Source organism: Panthera uncia, chromosome D4, assembly GCF_023721935.1.
Source record: "Panthera uncia isolate 11264 chromosome D4, Puncia_PCG_1.0, whole genome shotgun sequence".
Classification (NCBI taxonomy): domain Eukaryota; kingdom Metazoa; phylum Chordata; class Mammalia; order Carnivora; family Felidae; genus Panthera; species Panthera uncia.
Window position 1 is genome coordinate 69,289,186 of NC_064807.1, and position 21,304 is coordinate 69,310,489.

The following is a 21,304-nucleotide window of genomic DNA, read 5'->3' on the forward strand; positions in this document are numbered from 1 at the left end:
GGAGTTGTGAACTGAAAAAGTCCTGTAAGATTTAGAGCTGATCTACGGCAAGCTACAAAACCATAATGGGACCTCCAGGGCTGCGTCTAGGGCTGCAAAGGTCCTGGAGCAGCCACAGAGACTGCCGCTGCTTGATGGAGACTAGACGGAGAATGGCCCTATGCAAAGAGGAAGGAAATGAGGCAGCTAGAACCAAGAAATAAATAAAAACAGGAACTAGGGAACAAGAGGAGGCAACTACCCAGAAGAAAACAAAAGTAAAGTGAAACCAAAAAACAGAAATACAGTAAGGCCCTGGTTCCCAAACTGTGCCCCCAAGGCACCTTAGGGTTCCACGCTTGATTTAAAAAGAGCACTGCCAGATATTTTAAGTTCGAGGGCATCAGTGACATTCAGCATCTGCGAGAAACCATGTGAAAACTGCCAGCTCGAAGTAGTTCACCGTTTCAACATTAGATGGCATTAAATTCCTTTCTGTGACACGCTTTTGCGATATTGTCTGCTATGATAAAAATCAAATGTTGCCTAAAACTCACTGTGAAACAGGAAATGAGGATGGCAATATTTGATCTGAGTCCAAGTTCTAAGTTGTACAGTGCCCAAAAGGCACACACAGCCCTTCGTAGTTGCGGTTAGGAATTAGATAAAAGTGATCTTTCTTTCAATTTATTTTTTTGTTGCTGTTTTACAAAATGTCTGCTACATTATTAGGAACTGCGCACTTATTGAGTTGACTTAACTGCTTCATCAATTAAACTCTTATGTATTTATTTGGCACCGAAAAAATGGAAATAAGGACACTGAGAATTTATGGGAACCTCTGCATTAGGGACTAAAGTTATCTCAGGAAGACAGAAAAGTGGGGGATCTCAGAATTGAGCTGTTTTCAGAGACGTTCAGGATCCCTTGTGAGGAAGGCCACACCCAGTCCAAGGAAAACCTGTCCCACTGAGTCCTGGATGCACAATAGGTCCCGATCCTTCTCGTCCTCCTCTTCACAATGTAATGAATGAAGAGGCACAACAATAAGGATTAATCCAGGGACTTTCAGTTTCGACACAGCAGTATGATCATTCTATCCAAACACCAAGTTACGTATTTTATAATAGTATCTACCAAGTACTTACAATCCTGGCATCTTATGCAATCATCTTAATCTTCTGAGGCTTTTCTGTTTCCGCCCTACCTCTTGTTATACAGACAAGGAAACAAAAGCATGGGGCAACTGAATACACGGCCCAAGTTGACAATGCTATGGGGTAGGACTAGGGTTGGAATCCAGGCAGTTGGCACTTCAGAGGTAACACTATTATCCCTGCGCTCTACTGTTCAGTTGTTAGGCCTTTCGGTTTCTAAAGAAATAAATACACATTAGACCTTCACATGGAACAAAGTGCTTTAAAGCAGTACAGATATTTAACTATTAAATGCATTCCTATTTTTGTTTACTCTTAGTTTCTCAGTCCTGGAAAAGCACCCATCGCTTTTCGAGGCTTGCTCATGTCTGTCCTTACGAATAAAAATAACGCAAATGGTTGCAACATGGCACCATTGAGAGAAAAAGAAAAAAAGCCATCCAAATCCTGGCACGAATGTAACAAAGTATTCTCATTCCTTTGTGTAAGAATGTAAATTGGTACATACTTCATGGAGAACATTAAATAATCAAGATTCAGAAAGTCTCAGTGAGGAGAGTTAAGATTCACATTAGATAATATTTATCTCAGTGTTATTTATCATAGCAAAGAGAAAGAGGGAGAGAAAACCTAAATGCCCCCTGATCTATCATTTGGGATGTCTGAAGTCTGTGTAGATAACTCGTGTTTTCATACAAATGATCCACAAGACACATGAAAAGATGCTCAACACCACTAATCATCAGGAAGATGCAGATCAAAACCTCAATGAGATATTATCACCTTAAACCTGTCAGAATGACTCAAATAAAGATTACAAAAAATAACAAGTGTTGGAGAGGGTGTGAAGGAAAAGAAACCCTCACGGGCTGGTCGTCAGAAGTACTCTGGTGGAGCCACTGTGGAAAACCGTCTGGAGGTTTCTCAAAAAATTGAAAATATAACTACCATATAAGCCACTAATTTCATCACTGGGTATTTACCCAAGGAACACACTAATGTGAAAAGATATATGCACTGCTACGTTTATTGCAGCATTATTTATAATAGCCAAATCATGGAAACAATTCAAGTGTCCACTGAGAGATGAATGTACACACACACACACAGTGTCCACTGAGAGATGAATGTACACACACACACACACACACACACACACACACACAGAAATATTACTCAGCCATAAAAAAGAATGAATCTTGCCATTTGCAATAACATGGATAGACCTAGAGGGTATAATGCTAACTGAAGTAAGTCAGAAAGACAAATACCCTGTGACTTTATTCATATCTGAAATTAAAAAAATAAAACAATGAAAAAGGAAAAAAAGACACAGAAAAACAAACTCTTAAATACTGAGAATGGTGGTTGCCAGAGGGGACACAGGTGGGGGATGGGTGAAATAAGGGGGATTAAGAGAATACACGTATCTTGGGGTGCCTGGGTGGCTCAGTTAGTTAAGCATCCAACTTTTGATAATGGCTGAGGTCATGATCTTATGGTTCATGAGATCAAGACCGAGTCAGGCTCTGCACTGACAGCGTGGAGCCTGCTTCCTTCTCTCTCTGCCCCTCCCCCTCTCCTGCTCACGCACGCAGATGCTCTCCCTCTCAAAATAAATAAATAAACTTAAAAAAAAGAATGCACTTATCTTGATGAGTGCTGAGTAATGAATAGTTGAATCACTATATTGTACACCTAAAAACTAATAGAACACTGTACGTTAGTTATACTTCAATAATCTTTTCAAAGATTACTTAATGGCATTAACGAGCACAGGGTATTTTTTTAAGTTGTGCAACAAAACTGTATGTACTGTATAATCTCAATTGTAAAGTATTCATTATAACAAAGGATTGGAAAGAAACAGCGTTTTCATTTTAATACTTTGGGTTTTCTCCAAATGGTTTAGAATTCCAAATTTTCTTAATTTTAATGTTTTCATTTTCTTTTCTTCTCTTTTCCTCCCAATGGGTATGTATTACTTTGGTGATCAAGAAAAAAGTCATAAATATTAAAAGGGATTCAGTACCTACAGAGGTAAATGTAGTCCAACAACACCCCATTCCTACATCATCACTTACACTGTAACGCTCAAAAACCTCTTTTACAGAAAGTTTTCCTGATATATCCTACCGATAGAATTCTCTTCCTTCTCTCAATTTTTAGATAGTGTTACTGAACTTTTTTTTTTTTTGGTATTTTTGTTACCTCGTGCCTTTTACAATAATCATCTGTATACACGTGGCATCTTTCCTACCAGGCTTCAGGATGGTAGGGCCCTATTAGCTTTGTAACTGTATCTATTATCAGCCTTACTCCCGTCCTTGTAGTTGGGTCATACTGGTAAATGAGTGGGGATTATGCATTTTGGTATTTGTTATGCCAACACACAAAAGGCAATATAGGTCACTTGAGCTCAATTGGTTTGTAAATAATTGCAGTGTTCTCTATAGCACTAAAGAGAAATAACTAGATCTAGTAAGTGGCACCCTAGAAAATAGTTCCACCCCAGACTGTGGGTAAATATCTGTAACCCTCCATCTTTATCCAAACACAGTCTGGTTTCTAGAGACATCAGAGTGTTCCGCATATCCAAGATGGTTGAGCAGAGGCTGAAAGACCATGCGTCCTTCCAGCTTCAGAAGAAGAGTGTGAATACCATGATCTTTGTAAGGCTCATTCCACACCAAGTTTCTAGGATTCTACATTCATTGGTTGAATGAATAATTAAGAGATACATGGATAGATGAATGCACAAACTAATGGCCTGAATCCCCATATATCACCCTCAGCTCCATTTCTATGGGCAGATAGTGGGAAAATGCCACTAACGATAATACAGACCTATAAAAGTGGCTGAATGGATCCAAGGAATGACCATGCTGGGGAAACAGTTCAAACAATTTCAACCACTCACAGGTGGAACTTTCATGAATGCAGAACAATAGGTAAAGCATGAGAACTTCACGTTCACTCAAACAGGTGCCAGACAACATTCTAAGCACTTAACCTATCTCATTTAATTCTCAAAATAACCTCCCCTTTTGAGGAGAGAGTGATAAGTAACACTCTCTCCAATCATAGATAGAGAACAAAAGCTCTGAAAGGTCAAATATGTTGCTCAAGGTCCAAGCTTATATGTCAGCTGAACCGGGATTTTTAACTCATGTGCATATCAATCCAAATCCCAAGCTCTTTATGCCATACTACTTCCAGAATAAAATGAAGGACTGGGGGGGGGGGGGGGGAGAAAACTTTTTTTTTTGCCCATGAACAACTAAGTGATTGATTTGTCCTTCTCTGTAAAGGTCTCCATGAAGACATACACAACTGCATCAGGTTAAACACCCCCCACCAAAAAAAACAAACATGGTTGCCTTACCTCCTCTTTTGGGGAGAAAAAAAGTTTTTCCTTAGAATAGAAAATTACATGCCTATCTGAAAAAATCTTCAATGTGCCATGATTTCTCAAGGGATTTTCATAATAAGCCATTAAAATGCATTTTCAGTCATTAAATTAAAGGTGGCATATTTTCCTTGGGTGACAATAATTAGTGTGGTTATTCCACGTATTTTGAGAATACAGTCTACTTAGTGCAAAAAGAACAATTTTCTTTAAACTTTTCAAGGGCCAAGAATCTTATCTTAGTAATACGTTTTCTCCCTAACTCCAACTCCCTTTACCTTCGTCTCATTCTATCTTTCACAAAGCAAGTGTACAAATACACAAGTGTGGGGGTAATCGCCAGTCCTAACGCATGTGTAAGTGGTACCCATAACGTGTCCATTTTAGTAGGAAAAGTGGAAAATAGATTTTGGAGATGAGCAAGGACAGGTTTAATGCCAGGTCTGTGTAACTAAACTGGATGCCTGGATGCCACCACAGGGATTCTGCCTCAGTAGGTCTAGGCTGGGGCCCAGCCATCAGCCTGTTCCACAGCATCCCACGTGATTCACACGCGGGTGGTCCTTGGACCACACGTGGAGAGACACTGACATAGCGAAGCCCTTCAGGGTACAGATGAAGAAACTATCATAAAGGTTAAGTGGACTGCCCAAAGTAAGTGGCAAATTCGAAGTCAGAATATAGTTAACGCCTTTGCAACCACACGACATCACATTTCTTGCCTAGCATTCCAAACTTTTTTTTGCTCGCTGCTCTATCAGCAGCAGCTGCAAAAACATTCATCACTTACATTTATGTGACAGCCCCTATAAAAAAGAGTTTTCACAATCATTATCATATATGATCTTCACAAAAATATATTATCCATATTTGCCAGATGAGGGAATTGAAGTTCAGAGAGATTAAGATTCTTGCTTGAAATTTTTATATTATGTATATTTGGGGCAAAGCAGTAGGATTTAATGAGTTTTGATGACTAGTAAGCTCTCAAATGTTAACCATCTTTTTTTTTTTAAACAAAACCATAAATACTGACTCATGAAAAGTTAAAATTGGTAGAAAAGCCTGATTAAAAATAAAATTAAACCCAAACCCTAATAACACTTATTACTAATTAACCCCTCCGAATCAAATACTTTTGATAAAATTTAGCTATAAAGTAAGGCCAAGGTAAAGTCAACATGAGAGGAAAAATGAAAACTCACAATAGCAGACATTTGTTACAATCTGAGATGTCCCAAAAAAAAAAAAAAACTGATAAATTCATTTTACAATCTATACAAACATATTTGATTCTCATGAAAATTTCAGTTACATTAAATCTGAACAAAAATATAGCAAACTAGAAATGTCTTAACTATGACAAATATTACATCATTGAAAGAATTAAAATAGATTAGTAATAGGGGCGCCTGGGTGGCTCGGTCGGTTAAGCGTCCGACTTCGGCTCAGGTCATGATCTCGTAGTCCGTGAGTTCGAGCCCCGCGTCAGGCTCTGTGCTGACAGCTCAGAGCCTGGAGCCTGTTTCAGATTCTGTGTCTCCCTCTCTCTGACCCTACCCCATTCATGCTCTCTCTCTGTCTCAAAAATAAAATAAATGTTAAAAAAAAAAATTTAAAAAAAAAATAGATTAGTAATATATACTCCAGAAAATACCTTCTCAACAAAAGTTAAATGTTACTCTAATTCTGATTTAAATATCTATAAAGACAGTACAAAAATTTTTTTGAGTTCTACATAAAACAATGGGTCAAAATATCCCATAACCTCAATAAATTACTGAGTAATACAGTTACATGCAACGCTATCAGTAAAGCTGTAAGTCTGATTGCTGAGGCACAACACATTGGATATGTAACATATTTTAATAGATCACTTACTACGTAAAGTATTATATAGACAGATCAACATATAAATGTATTGTTTTAATGTTTATTGATTTTTGAGAGACTGACAGAGCATGAGCAGGGGAGGGGGAGAGAGCAAGCGAGACACAGAATCTGAAGCAGGCTCCAGGCTCCGAGCTGTCAGCACAGCTCGAACCCACAAACTGTGAGATCATGACCTGAGCAGAAGTCAGACGATTAACTGACTGAGCCACACAGGCACCCTAAATGAATGTATTTTCTAATTCTGTTTCTAATTTTTTCTGTTCCTGCTCCTAATGTCTTTTAAATTTATGTAGGCGTTAGCGACAAATTTCTCACTTGAAAAGTGACAGGACCAAATCAGATTAGGCTACAATGTTAAGAAATTCCATTATAGAATTATAGCAGTCTTATCATCTTTGCCCAGCAATGTAATAATCTACACTACTGTTAGATGTACTCCTCCAATTTAGTTCCCACAGAATCCTCTTGCATTTTAAATAAACTGTTATGTAGTGGTACTTGCAAATATGCTAGACTATATGCATGGTACCTTGGAAATGTCTTTTTATGAAAACATCTTTTCTTGCCCCCTACGCCCACCAAGACTTTAGCATTTGCCAAATTAAATAAAGCTAGTGTTTCTAATCTCTACAAGTTCTGTGTATTTGATCATTACATATGTACTTTGTAGGATGTCCAAAATACAAACTTCTGTTTTTGTTCACTCGCTGATTCCAGCTCCTCAATTTATGGTCTGGCTTTTCCTTTTGGGCAAGGGGGAGGGGTGGTGGGGATAGCAATATACAAAAGAGCGTTCCAGGGCACCACGTGCTCAGCAAGGTTAGCAAAGCAAATCCCTCCAGCATAATATGGTGAATCACTTGCTGGCTGCAGCGAAAGCCTGTCAACTTTTCACTTCATCAGTTTCCTGGGCAGGTCCTGTAAGGCTGGGCTCCTAAGTGTATCTTCCCTCTCCCAAAAGAAAGGAAAATAACTCGAGCGAATGAATTCACGCCTGTAGCATGAAGAGAAGCTTTTCTGAAGTGCAGAAATACCCATTTAGAATGAACTCATGGAAAACCCTACTTAAAATGCAGCGTCCTTTGTGTCAACAGAGGTCTGCTTGGGCAGGATGAATAGGTGAAGCCATGAATTTCCAGTCTCCCGATGCCAGATTAAATCCCACTTCTTCAAAAAGACCCTGTTATTGCTGTGTCACCCTATTAGAACTTCTTATTTGCTTTGGATCATCACAATGACTCCTCTATTGGCGGAGGAGACCTGCCAGGGTTTAAGTAAAGCCATGACCGCACTCAGTCTAGACACTATCATCTTCGCTAAAATACATGAATAAAAAGTAGCTTCTTGGAGGCATAAGGCTGTAATTTAGACCTCAAAGGAAAAAATATCAAAGGTACAAACACAAGAGAAAAAAAACACTTTTGTTTATACGGAAAAACAAACTTTGTTAAAATACTTTTTTCAAAGAGCGTGACAAACCATATGTAAAAGGAGAGAATGATCCAGTTTTGAACTGGATGTATATACCACTTTGCCTGTTCATAAGCATACATAAATTCTGAGAAATAAATATAAGATTCTATAAGCCAGATATGTCCATTTCTAGACAACTCAAAATAAAACTCAGAAATATTGAATCAGTGGAACCCTTTGTAAACTTAAATTGATCGCCAAGATAATATGGAAACATGTAAGACAAAGAGAAAAATCTATGTAGAGAGAGTTGACAGGCATCTAAAATGCTTTATTTCCCACCCACCGCTGATGTGTGCTGGGGTTGCCGGATAAAATATATGATGCCCAGTTCAACTGGAATTTCAGATAAACAATGAGTACTTTTGTTAGTATGTCCTGTACAATTATTTTTATTTGCTAAATTTGGTAATTCCCATGCACACATGTGTGTTTATTGTAAGTGGTAGGTGTCAACATTTCCTGGCAATAATCTTTCAGGTCCTGAAACATACATGTCACTACACAGCCCTTCTTACTTCCCATAGGATGTTAATTTGCACATATAGAATTTCATCCCTTTCCTTATAGTTAATCAGTTAAACTCATTTCCTTTACAACCAATTCAATGAGAAACTGCTAACTGCAGTCAATTAAAAAAAAAAGAAAAAGAATGTATTGTACCAGTGCAAAATGTAGGCAAAAAATGATAAGCACAATATTGTCTTAAAATTATGCAAGATTTCCTTCCCACCCCCAGGAGATTTGCACACCTAACAGGGGTTATTGTCATATCTAAGTGACATATTAATCGCAGTATATAAGGAGGTGACTGAATATTTAATCCAACAGGGTACCAACAATATCTAATAGAAATTATTTCTTTGCCTGGGTTCACATGGCAAATTCCTACACATTATCTAAGACAGAATTCCTAATCACCATCATGAAGTCTTTCCTGACATTGCCCAATCAGAAGACAGCATTCCTATAGCACCTTGCTTATTTTATTTATAATACTTTATTGTATTTATTTAAATGATCTATCATGATCTACTAAAATGAGAACTCCTTGAGAATAGGGTCCATATCTTCACTGATCTTTGCATCCCTACTCCTTAACAGAGGACACTCAATACATGTTTGCTGACAAAATAAACTATTATTAATAAGCTCACGCTGAAACTTGGCCTAAAAAAACGTCCTTGACAGGCAGGATGTGGAACTGCCTTATTATAATTACCTTATAATAAATGCTACTTTGAATGAGACTCAGTATTAAATTACACTGGATTTTAAGGTATACAGGTATATTTCTATTATTATCAGGGAAGCTGGTAAAATTCTATTTGGAATAAAAGGTACATTTCACTTACTCATTCAACAAATATCTAGAGTTTGCTAAATTCTAGGCCCTGTTCTAGGTGCTGGCAAATAAGATATAGTCCTGCCATCATGGAATGTCCATAATGATATTCCAAGGAGATTGGTGAAGTAGATGTTAAGAGATTAGGAAAGTAGCCAAATACCCTTTATCCTTTTCTTTCCAGGCAAACAGTGATGGTGGCCCCCACTAAAGGAATCATAGCTGGTCACTCTCTAAAGCTGGAGATGACTGGGGAACAGCAATAAGATGTCATGACCCCATCCCCTGGCCATTCTTCCATTTATGCCAGACTTGGTCCTTCATTGCAGACCAAAAGCAAACAGAATGGTGCCCTAAATGGTGGCTGGGCTACCAGTTGTACCCTAAGCACAGAAGGTCCATCTGAAGGAACTGATGACCCTTTCTAATAGATACTGACAAAGTGGCCTGTTCCATTTAAAAATTCATTTTAATGGTTAATGCCGTTTAATCATCTTCAGAGAGTTATCAGGTCAAACTTGCCATTACTAATGATGCGAACAGGACTTTCAATACACAGGGCTGAGGCTCAAGAAGGAAGATGGAGGCAATTCTACAACACAGATGTATCTTTGGAAAAGCAAAGGCCACTGCGAATAAAAGGTACAGCCTATTATTGGAGCCGGCAGCTGCTAAAACACAGTACGACTTTTACACCATGTCATGAACAGGAAACACTAGCTCAACCACCAAATTTTACCATTGTATCTATGCTGGTAGGGTGGGTATGACAGAAAGAAAGAGACAAAAGGGGAGGGTACATGTGCAGACAAGACCTAATAGTAATGATGATATTAGCTACCACCTAGTCAGCGTTTTACATGAGCCAGACCCTGGGCCACGACGTGAGCTTCACATGAGTCAGCTCATCCAGTGCTCACCATCACTTGATAAAGGCCCTACGATCCTTTTATTAATTCTGAAACTGAGAGGTGAAATCATTGACTCATTGTTATGAAACTATTAAAAGAGGAGTCAGAACATGAATTCTAAACTCTGGCCTATCTTCTTCCAGATCTAAACTGTCAAACCCTAAGTAACAGCAATTCCCCATGGTCACCACACACAGTTCAAGGAATCCTTGCATCTTCTAAGATCCTTAATGAAAGGGACAAATGTCTGTGCAGCATTCATCTGGGGACTTACAGGAGCCTCAGGTATACAAAGTCTGAATCAGACCTAAAATAAGAAAGAGCTTCATGTTCTGGCCACTCTGTCCGCACCTCAAAAGGAACTCTGTTAGGTTCATGTGGTATTTTTGTTTTTTGTTTCTGTTTAAAGGTTTCTTCGGAGTAAAAATATTTGAATGGAGTTGGGCAACAAAAGGGTATAAAGAACTGGTATTTGAAAGTTGTTTTTGCTTCTGACCAGGGCCCAGGATTTGGGGTCTGGGCAGCACTGTGGGGCTTCTGTAGGGTGTCCCTCCTGACCACACCCACGATGCCAAGCCAGCCTCACGGCTGGCCAGACAATCAGGGCTCTCATGAATATTCTCTTAGGTTCTTCCTCAAAGAGGTCTTAACAGGGATGCCACAGGGATCTGAGGAGACTTGGGGCAGCTCTGGTTCCCCTACAGAGCAACAGGATGTGCAGCTGGTCACCAGCGGCCAAGGAATAAGAGTCTCTTGTATCCACTCCTTTCCTCCAGCAACGGGATCAGCTGGGAAGCCTTCTCTTCCTGTCACAGAGTGCTCTATGGGAGAGTAAAGCAAAATCAATCCATTTGAGATTATTTTCCATAAATGTGCCACTCCTTTAAATGGGGAATATACGTCTGAAGCTAACTATTAAAGAGGCTGATATGAAGAAAAATCATAATCCCTTGCTATTATTTAAATTCTATTTCTGTGTTTTCTACTAGAAAACGCTACATGCTTGATCCACAGTAATTATGTCCTTATCGTTTTATTTATAGGTCAATATATAAAACTGTAAATAATCTTGGAAATCAAATTGGCCAACTTAATCCTATAGATGAAGGTACAGAGAAATTAATGCACAGAGAAAGTAACTTGCCTAGAATTACCTAGATGGTTTAATGGCAGAGTCAGGAGTAGATCCCAGAGACATCCACCTCAATGAATATTAAGTGGGAACACACACACACACACACACACACACACACACACACACACTACAGGTTACAAACAAAACTTGATAAAAACCAAGATAAATGAAAAATCAATACAATTGCTATTATTAAGAAAGCCGACAGGATGCTAATATGTGTAAAGACTACATACTGTGCATGTAATTCAGTTTTCAGTGACTTTGTCAAAAGTTTCATTAGAGAGATTACCAGGTGGTTATAATGAGGCCAGATTCAAGGGGACCCTTTCCGTGAGTGCTAGGTATCTTTATGGCCACAATGCTAACACTAGCCACATAAATACATGCTGATGCTCACAAGAAAGGAAATGACAGAAAATATAAAGACAACTGAACAAGACGGAGGCATATGCAATAAGCATAGAACCTTTCTGGAAGTCGGCAAACCTCAATCTTGGTTTGGGCCACCAGATAACTCAGATCTAAATTTCTCAATTAACTTGGGAGCCTCAGTCTCGTTTTTTGTAAGATTAGGGAGTCGGATAGTGTAGGGCTTGTTTTGTTCTGTTTTTTACTATTTGTAATTTACAAAGACTCTTTCAGCTCTAAAATTCTAATCCGGACAGATTCTTGCTTTAAAAAAAAAAAACAAAAAACAGAAGTTCTTCTTTACCATCTATGCAGTGAATTAAATCCAGCATTGAAATCTGCATTTTAAAAAGCCAAAGGAAAATGTAGAAAGAATATAAACAGATAAAAAGTAGAACTATGAAGTAGACTGACACACATCTGGCATTGACCAGACTTGGTTTAGGCCTGTTGTCCCTGTGTCCCAACTAGTTAGTGCCTGTTTTCACTACCAAAAGCATCTCAGTTTGGACAATAAATTATATGGTTACCCCTGTAAGGAACTGGCCTTCTTAATCTTGGTGAATCTCACCAACTCAGATCACCTACAGGCAGAAGCCTAGATGCCTTAGTATGTTACGAAGGCTTTGACTCTGCAGGCCAAACTCCATCTAGCACACCCACCGTATGCTAATCACACCTGACTACTTCGGTTCAAGGTGAGGAGCTTTGCTCCTGCTACTGCTCAGCTTCCCCTCCACCCCCATCCTACAGAATGGCAGGCTCCCCCACATGCATCAACACCGCAGCTCGGTATTGCCTCCTCCAGGAGGTCACCTGGGATACTCTGCCCAGACCTCTCCCAGCACATGGACCCCAATGTTTCACGGCTTTTTATGTCCTCTACTCCATCCGAAGCTCTGTAAAGACAGTGCTTACCATATTTGTCTGTTTATCCCTTACCACATTATTAGCACTCAACATGTCTGTTGCATTAAATTGAGAAGTACATAAAGATTTGCTAACAGGATATTGGCTACATTGTCTTCCATCGGAGCGGGCAAAAAACAATGGGCTTAAACTCATCTGCCCACCACCATTATTACCACCAGGAACAGCTTCTTATGCGATATGTGGAGGGCCCGTGTCCTGTGGGTCATGGGTCATGGTCTACAACAACCTTACAGCTCAGTTCCACTTCTGCCACTTATAAAATGAATGACCTTGAGCAAGTTATTTGCCCCATCCTAACTCAGTTCCCTCGGTATAAAACGGGGGAAATACAACTTTCTAAAAGGTGGATGGAGAGCAGTGCAAGCACTGACCCTGGCACGGTGGACACGGGTAGTGAGTAGTAATTTGGCTTCAGTGGTGATCATTTCCAGCCAGAATTGATCCAACTAGGAAAACCTGGGCTCCTTCTTCTTCCCCAAAGAGACAAGCCCCACCTGGATTTATATATATTTCTATTTGGTCCCTTACCCTGTCCCAGGACTAAGATGCAAAAACCTCCACACAACAACCACTATTCTCCTTCCAAATCCTGGTTCTTCGCTTTTCTTCTTATCCCCCACACAAGTGTCCACACAAGGAATACAGCAAGAAAGGCAAGGACTTATAACTCGAGATAGACTGTGGTCAAATAAGGTAGAACTTCTTGACTGCCAGTCTGATTCAACTGTGGAACACACTGAAAAGGAATTCTTGGTAAAATGTCAAGTAGGGAGAATTCAAGGCTGGGGAAGGATTACATGACTTCTTACTGGGACTGTGAACCCTTAAGTTAACGACACCCTGAGCAAAACACTTCCTCAATCAGAAGCAGTCAGTTACCGATACTCCAAAGCCAAGCAGTGGAAAGGATCTAATGAAATGACAGCCATGAGCATCATTAGAGGAAGCAAAAGGAGGAAAGGAATGTTCCCTTAAAGCTTTCTTCTCCCCAGGAAAGAAGACACAAATAGCTAGGAAGTATCAATGGCAACAAACAGGATCACAATGTTTCAATTAAATAGCACAGTGCTATTGGAACTTTATAACAAAATACAGCATGTGCTGGTAGTTGTTTTTATTATAGAGAGGCAGGATGGTATGGAGGTAAACACACACACACACACACACACACACACACACACACACACACAGGCTCTGGAACCAGAGTGTCTGAAATGTATTCCAGCTCCTGTCCTTAACTAGCTGTGTGACCTTGGGCAAATTACCTAACTTCTCTGTACCTCAGTTTTTACCTCTGGAATATAACATATACTTACTTGTACTTAGAGTCAGCAGGGTTTTTTTGGGGTTTTTTTGTTTTTGGTTTTTTTTTTTTTTTTTACAAATACTAATTTCTAAGGTAGACTAGTGCTGGGTACATGATTAATGGTATATAAGATTTTGACAAATAAAAATGTTAAGATCAGGTACTCATTCAAAATAGTTTATATGGGGGCGCCTGGGTGGCTCAGTCGGTTGAGCGTCCGACTTCGGCTCAGGTCATGATCTCACGGTTTGTGAGTTTGAGCCCCGCATCGGGCTCTATGCCGACAGCTCAGAGCCCGGAGCCTGTTTTGGATTCTGTGTCTCCCTCTCTCTCTGACCCTCCCCTGTTCATGCTCTGTCTCTCTCTGTCTCAATAAAATAAATAAAAGTTAAAAAAAATTTTTAAAAATCGTTTATATGCAATCTGGTGCTTAAAAATTGCTACTGGTATTGCTATGATAAATCTCAAAGAGATCTTTATTTTATGTTGACTCCTAAGAGTCTGACTTACTGACCAACACATCCTTCTGTTGATCATGGAAACTGAACGGGTCTGAAACCCAGAGGTCATTCTGACATGGTGAAATGGAAACTGAAGGTTTTTAACACAGGTCATTAAACCTTAATCATCTCCACAGTAAATGCAAGTAAAATAAACACATTTTTTATTAAGCATCCACTGTGGCCAGTCACTTCCCAGGCTGCGGTATTTGATTTGAAGGCACGGGACAGGATTGTAGCTAGGTCTGGCTTCTGCCACAGTGGCATTAACTTAGTGAAGCCCCCTTGACCTTCTCTGGTCCTCAGTTCTGAAGGTTCGACAACTTGGTTTGGTACCACATTCATTCATTCATTCATCCGCACCTTAATAAGCACCTCCTTTGTGCCAGATACTAGGACAGGTAATGTGGAGGAAACAGACAACACATCATTACAACCCCATCACAAAGCTGGCAATCTGGCAGAAAGGGCAGATGTTAAAAACCAAATGTGCACCCACAAAGCCTGACTGTCGATAAGCTAATTCACGAAGAGAAGAGTTTCCAATAGACTAGATCTGTCTAGAAGACCAAGCCATGCTTTCCATGTAAATAGTTATGACTACACAGGATTCAAGCAGAGGAATACATTGTATGAATGGTATCAGGCGTCACCTGGCAAACATCTGACTGTTTAGGACTGTGAATTCTCTATTCTAAGCTTTGCAACCACCCATCCCCTACAGCTCACCCATTCTCTCATTCTCGCTGCTTTTCTCAAAAGGGCTACAGTCCATTTATTTAATTTCTCCTTCCTGTATTACAGTCACATACACATCTTGCTTCACCAAATTTCTTCAGCTATCATCCTGGAGTTTTCCATGTTCTAAAATTTCTTCCATCATGCACCTATAGAAATAATGCTATTTATTTCAGAGGTAGTTACACATATTCAAGCTTTGTAGAAGCTACTAGTTTAAACCTCAGAGGGCAACATTATTTCTGTTATTTTCATGTTTGGGGTTGGCATGCTGGGGCAGAAGGGGCACTTAGGGCAGATCTACACTGAAATTGTTGCCCCGTAAACTCTCGAAAAAAAAACCTCTCGTTTAACCTGTAAAATAATCCAATGAGGCATAAAAGTTAATTCTATATGAATCATTAAAGCTTACTACATACCAGAATGGGCAAGGCATTATACAAAGGGCAAAATTAAAACACAACTTGGCAGGTTCATAGTCCAAGTTCAGCGGTCATTTGTTACCGGCGGTTCTATGACCTATAAGCAGCACTTGAGATAATAATAGAAAAAGTACACCCACATGAGAAGTTTCAGCCAACATGCAGAACATCAGTAAATAAATATTTGATCAAGACAGAAGTAAAATATCTCATGTTATTTAATTTCACACAAAAATAACATCCACGGTAAACTAAAACAGGGCATGTCTGCAGGGCATTGTGTCAGCAATGTCAAGGTTTTGTTTCTGTTCTTACCGGTCTACCAAAGGGTCACAAGCAGGATACTCAGATATGATCTCCTTGGTGCGTTCACTTTCACCAAAATAGATGGAACTAGTTCATCGACCAGAATGCTAGTTTATTTAGCCATAATTAGGGCCCTCTTTCCAGTGACTAAAATTAATAGAACTCCCAGAGTTTCAGAGAAGCCACACAATCCCAAGTTACATTCATTCAATCTGCTTTACAAATTGAAGCAAGAGCATTAGAGGAAGTTTCCACTGAATTTCCGTGGGAAAAGGTGAAATGCTGAAGATTTTTAAAAAGGTTTTCAAATTGTGATCACACATTAGCTTGAATGTAGTCTATGGAGAAAATGTAATTCAATAGGGTAATTATTTAAACAAATTCTCACTGGGTGAACTTTTAAAACAGGTACTCTAAGCTTAAAAAGAAATGTTCTGAGGGGCGCCTGCCTCGGGGGCTCAGTCAGTTAAGGGTCTGACTTCAGCTCAGGTCATGATCTCATGGTTTGTGGGTTCAAGCCCCACCTCAGGCTCTGTGCTGACAGCTCAGAGCCTGGAGCCTGCTTTGGATTCTGTGTCTCCCTCTTTCTCTGCCACTCTTGTGCTCACACTCTTTCTCTGTCTCTCTCTCAAAAATAAATAAACATTAAAAAAAAAAAAAAGAAATGTTCTGGGGGCACCCGGGTGGCTTAGTTAAGTGTCTCACGTTGGCTCAGGTCATGATCTCACAGTTCATGGATTCAAGCCCCACATCAGGCTCTGCACTGACAGCTCAGAGCCTGGAGCCTTCTTTGGATTCTGTGTCTCCTTCTCACTCTGCCCCTCCCCCGCTTGTGCATGCTTGTGCACATGCACTCTCTCTCTCTCTCTCCCAAAAATAAACAAATAAACATTAAAAAAAAAAGAAGAAGAAGAAATTTCCTATGCCTGTCCACTTCTTGGGTACAGTGCCAAGAGTCAGCACATGGCCTAGAACTTATTAGGTGCTCAGAACTATTTTCTGAGTACAGAAATGAATAAACACACTCCTCTGATCATTACCATGAGTTTAAATCTAAGAAAAACAATAAAGGCAAAAGTTATCTGAGTGTATATAAAAGAATAAAATCTTGCTCTTCACCTTGAAATATGAATTAATTTCCACCACTAAAAACAAAATCAATGAATAAAACATAAGTTTTTACAAAGATGGTCATAGAATGCTATTAATTCCAATCCATTTTGTGCAGCAAACCTATATAAAACCTTGATACGTTTACCTCCATGTATGTAGCAACAACTACAGAATGTGAAAGATAACTTATTTAGAAATGGCCTCATAAAAATGACTACACATGAAAGCATATGCATATTACATAAAAGCACTTTCTATCTGAAAACCTATAATTAAAAGACCACAAGGCAAAAGTAACATAATTTGGGCTGTATGGAAACCTTTTGAAAGCTGGTATTTTCAATATTTGATAGCGAAACTCACTCATGGCCCCTTTCACATCATCATCATTTAGCACACCACTGAGACATTTCCCTAACACCAATTCTGTAATTATAAAAAGACTTGTGTGCTGACTTCACCACAGACATTTGCTATAAAGGGCCTCATCCCCTTGTAATTCCTGAATATACACACACACCTGGTGATGCTCATTTGTTGTCTACCATTATCCTAAATTAATATGGTGTATGTTAAGACACTGAAAATCCACACAGTAAGTTTAACAGTCGAGACAAAACTTACCAAGCACAATGACGACAGTCTTCAGAAGACTCATCATGGTATCCCGATTCCGCCGGGGTCCAGAACTATGCCGAGACATTCTCATAGTCCTCTGGCGAACATAACCAAAGATATGAGCATAGAGAACCACCATTACGACAAAGGTCACCAAGTTGAAAATGGCCCAGAAGACTAAGTAAGAGTCACTGTAGAGGGGCGCCATGTTGGAACAATTCTCAATGTCACAGATGCAGTTCCAGCCCACACTGGGTATAGCGCCCATAACGATGGCCATAGTCCAGATGACCACAATCACCACCACTACCCGCCGGTTGCTCATCCGTGTGTGGAGCTGCATGCGGAAAACCGTAATGTGCCTCTCAATTGCGATAGCCAGTAAGTTGGCCACGGACGCTGTCAGGCTGGTGTCAATTAGGCCCTGGCGGAGAAGCCACGTGCTGACAGTCAGTCTCCGAGTATTGGGTCCCGTGTTGAACATTAGGTAGAAGTAAGCCAACCCAGCAAAGAAGTCTGCAGCAGCCAGATTAGCCATTAAGTAATAAATAGGAAAATGGAAGCGGCGGTTGACATAGATTGCTACCATGACCAGTAGGTTGGCCAACATTATGAAGATACAAACAGTGATTCCAAGTCCCATCACCAGCTTGCTGACTGTGTTCCATTCTGTGGCAAGATACTTTCCACTCCGGTTATAAAAGAAGGCAATGGACTCATTGTAGAAGCACTGTGGTTCATTCATGGCTGTGAACTAAAAGAGAAGGGGAAAAAAGATGAAAAAGAAAGAAAGAAGAAACCACAGATCCAAATTTAAAGACATATAGTATGGTAAATGTGGAAAAAAAAAAAAAAATTTATTTCTATATAATTCTTGCAAAGAATTTGAAAATCTGACCCTGCATAACATTCTATTATTATGTTGAAACCCCAAGGCTTTTCACTGTATTACTGCCCTCAAGATTAAAGACCGTTGGAGTTAAAAAAATGACAAGGTCTGTGCTTGGTGGCTGTATGTCATTGAAGTCTACTAGAAAAGCCGCATGGCCCAGAAATCTTGCTTAAAATACATGAGACAGATGAAAACTTTGCAGAGAATTGCAATTGGAATATTTACCATAGTGAAACCTATTTTGACCTGTTATTTAGGGAATCTATAAACATAGTTGGTTTACAGATAGGGTATTATTGCCCTATTATTCTTCATTTCTGTTCTCACATTGTATGTTCCATCTGTAACAAACATTTTGTAATGCAAGTCCCCACAAAGACCATCAGCACCAACATTTCAAAGAGGTCACTCTGCATCAAAGCTTCTTAGCCCAAAGCCAGCATTTGCTGTTCGACATTCCTGTGGTCAGCACTGTCTACCCCCATGACTCCCTATCCCCAGAATAGCATTTGTCAACCAATCTATGACGTTGGAGGACGTTTTTCTTTTTGGAGCACATAAGAAACATGTTACCTGATGTAACCTCCAAAGAGCAGTTGACATTTTGACACTGCTCTACAAAAAGTGAAGCGTGCTTCAGGTTTTTCTAAAATGTGAAGTGATCATGTTTTATTGGGTCTTTTCTTATTTTGCAACATCAATTAGAATATATTCATTTATTAATTATACTCACTTGAATCCAAAAAAAGGACTGAACAAGTTTATAACAGAATATAGGTAGTCAATAAAACTACTGAAACAAAATTAGATAAAGTAGCCTAAAGGAGACATGAGAAAACTACACATCAAAAAGAATAAATTACTTTGCCTGAAGCCTTCAGTTTTTCCGAGACTCCTAGAATCAGAAATTATTTAAGACAGCTCACATCCTTTTTTGTTATCTTGTACGTTTAATAAATGACTTAGCAAATACGACAGTTTCAACCACCATCTTTGACCAAATGTTCCACTGAATATCTACAGGTTGCGCATAAATGTTTACCGAACGCTGAACATTCTGGAACAGTGTGAAAGGCTTATTAAATGGTTAGTCTTCTGACTTGTCCAGACATTTAAAGCCTCTTATTTAGACTTTAATAGCTCTTAGATCATGTTTCTGTCATTACACTTACCACGTGCATTGTTATTTATCACCTGTTTCTTAAGGAGATTGTCATCCAAGAAAGGAAAGAAGACCTTGTCTTACACATTTTGGTATCTGATGTACCTTCCAAAAGTTTTGTTCACTGGAGATCTGAGAACCTGGCTTGCAGTGTCCCATTCCACCCCAAATCTTGCCAGTACTCTGGCTATTTCATCTAATTTTCTTGCCTCTCAGTTTCTTGACCTCATCTCTAATGACGTTCTATTCCATTACAACTCAGCTGCCCATTCCCATGGTTACACCCTGCACTTTGTGACCACTCAGAACTGTCTCCCTTTGGAAATAAATTATACATTTGATTACTGACCACACTTCCCATTCTTCCAATTTTCTCATTTGATCCCAAATACATCAGTTCTTCAAAGTCATCTATTTCCTTAAGCATCCTACCTTTCCCTAATGGATTACCCTCCCCATCTCCCCTTTTTTCTTTATATGGCTTAGATTTCATAGTATGCTTCAGCCTCTTTATTGCTAACACAGGAACACATTCCCTTCTTGAAGATTCTGAGGTCAGATAGCCTTCAGAATTCAAAATTTGTCTGGTTTTAAGAACAGGTACACAGTAGATCACCCTTAGATGATGTAACATCCACACAAAATTTAGAGCATCATTCCATAATCACACACATTATTTTCTAAAGCAAAATGCATGAATATATACAAATTTGATAAATAAAGGTTATAAATAGCCTCACATAAATTCATTCTGAGCAGGCTTTGCCACTAGGTGACTTTTGAAAAAATCTTCAGTTTTCGGCCCTTCTTGAATTGTGTAACTTCAGATAAGGAAGAAGAGACCTTTCTCTTTTAATCTACTTGCCTGGATGTACTTCCACAACAATTTCTTGGAGCAACCCCAGTCTTGGATGAGTGCAGTTGGTTGCCACTTCCACACTGACAGCAAGGCTTCTGAGCAATGTTAGAGAAAATCAACACATCTGGCAGATTGGTTCTGACATAAATTCATAAGTCTAACCTCATCTGAGACTTCAGTAGCACAAGAAGTCTGTTTTTCTCCCTAATTGTTATTCTCTACTTTCTCCATAGTGACTAACTTAAGCTCACCCACTGTTCTCTTTTGAGTCCCATCTTCCCTCTTTTCACAGCAATTGCCACAGGAGGAAAACAGAAATCATCAGACTGGGACTCCTTCACCCTTCTCCCACCAAAAAAAGACCTAGTGAAGAATCCATCCTTTCTCCTTCTGTTACAATGGAAGGAGTATGCCTTTTATCATCCAAGTGTTATGTGTTCCTACTATTTCAAGAACTTTGTTCTATAAATTGTTTCCTTTCTCCTCCTTGTATCTCCCCCTCACTCCTCCTTCTCTCCCTCTCCCCTTAATCTTTCCTATCTACATTCAAGTAAGTTTAGTTTCTGCCAGGAAAGGAAAGGAAAGGAGAGGAGGGGAGGGGAGGGGAGGGGAGGGGAGGGGAGGGAAGGGAAGGGAAGGGAAGGGAAGGGAAGGACAGGGGAGGGGAGGGGAGGGGAGGGGAAAATAGAGGAGAGGAGAGAAAGAGAGAAAGAGAGAAAGAGAGAAAGAGAGAAAGAGAGAA

General features: G+C 39.5%; 1 protein-coding gene across 35 annotated transcripts in view; it reads right to left on the reverse strand.

The window, feature by feature from the left end:
* Window positions 1-21,304, reverse strand: part of LPAR1 (lysophosphatidic acid receptor 1) — a 352,881-nt gene that overhangs the window by 38,520 nt on the left and 293,057 nt on the right. For all 35 annotated transcript variants that reach the window (XM_049636698.1, XM_049636707.1, XM_049636689.1 and 32 more), the window contains one exon: window positions 17,656-18,403. In XM_049636698.1, the coding sequence (XP_049492655.1) occupies window positions 17,656-18,403 (748 nt within the window). The remainder of the gene's footprint in view (window positions 1-17,655; window positions 18,404-21,304) is intronic.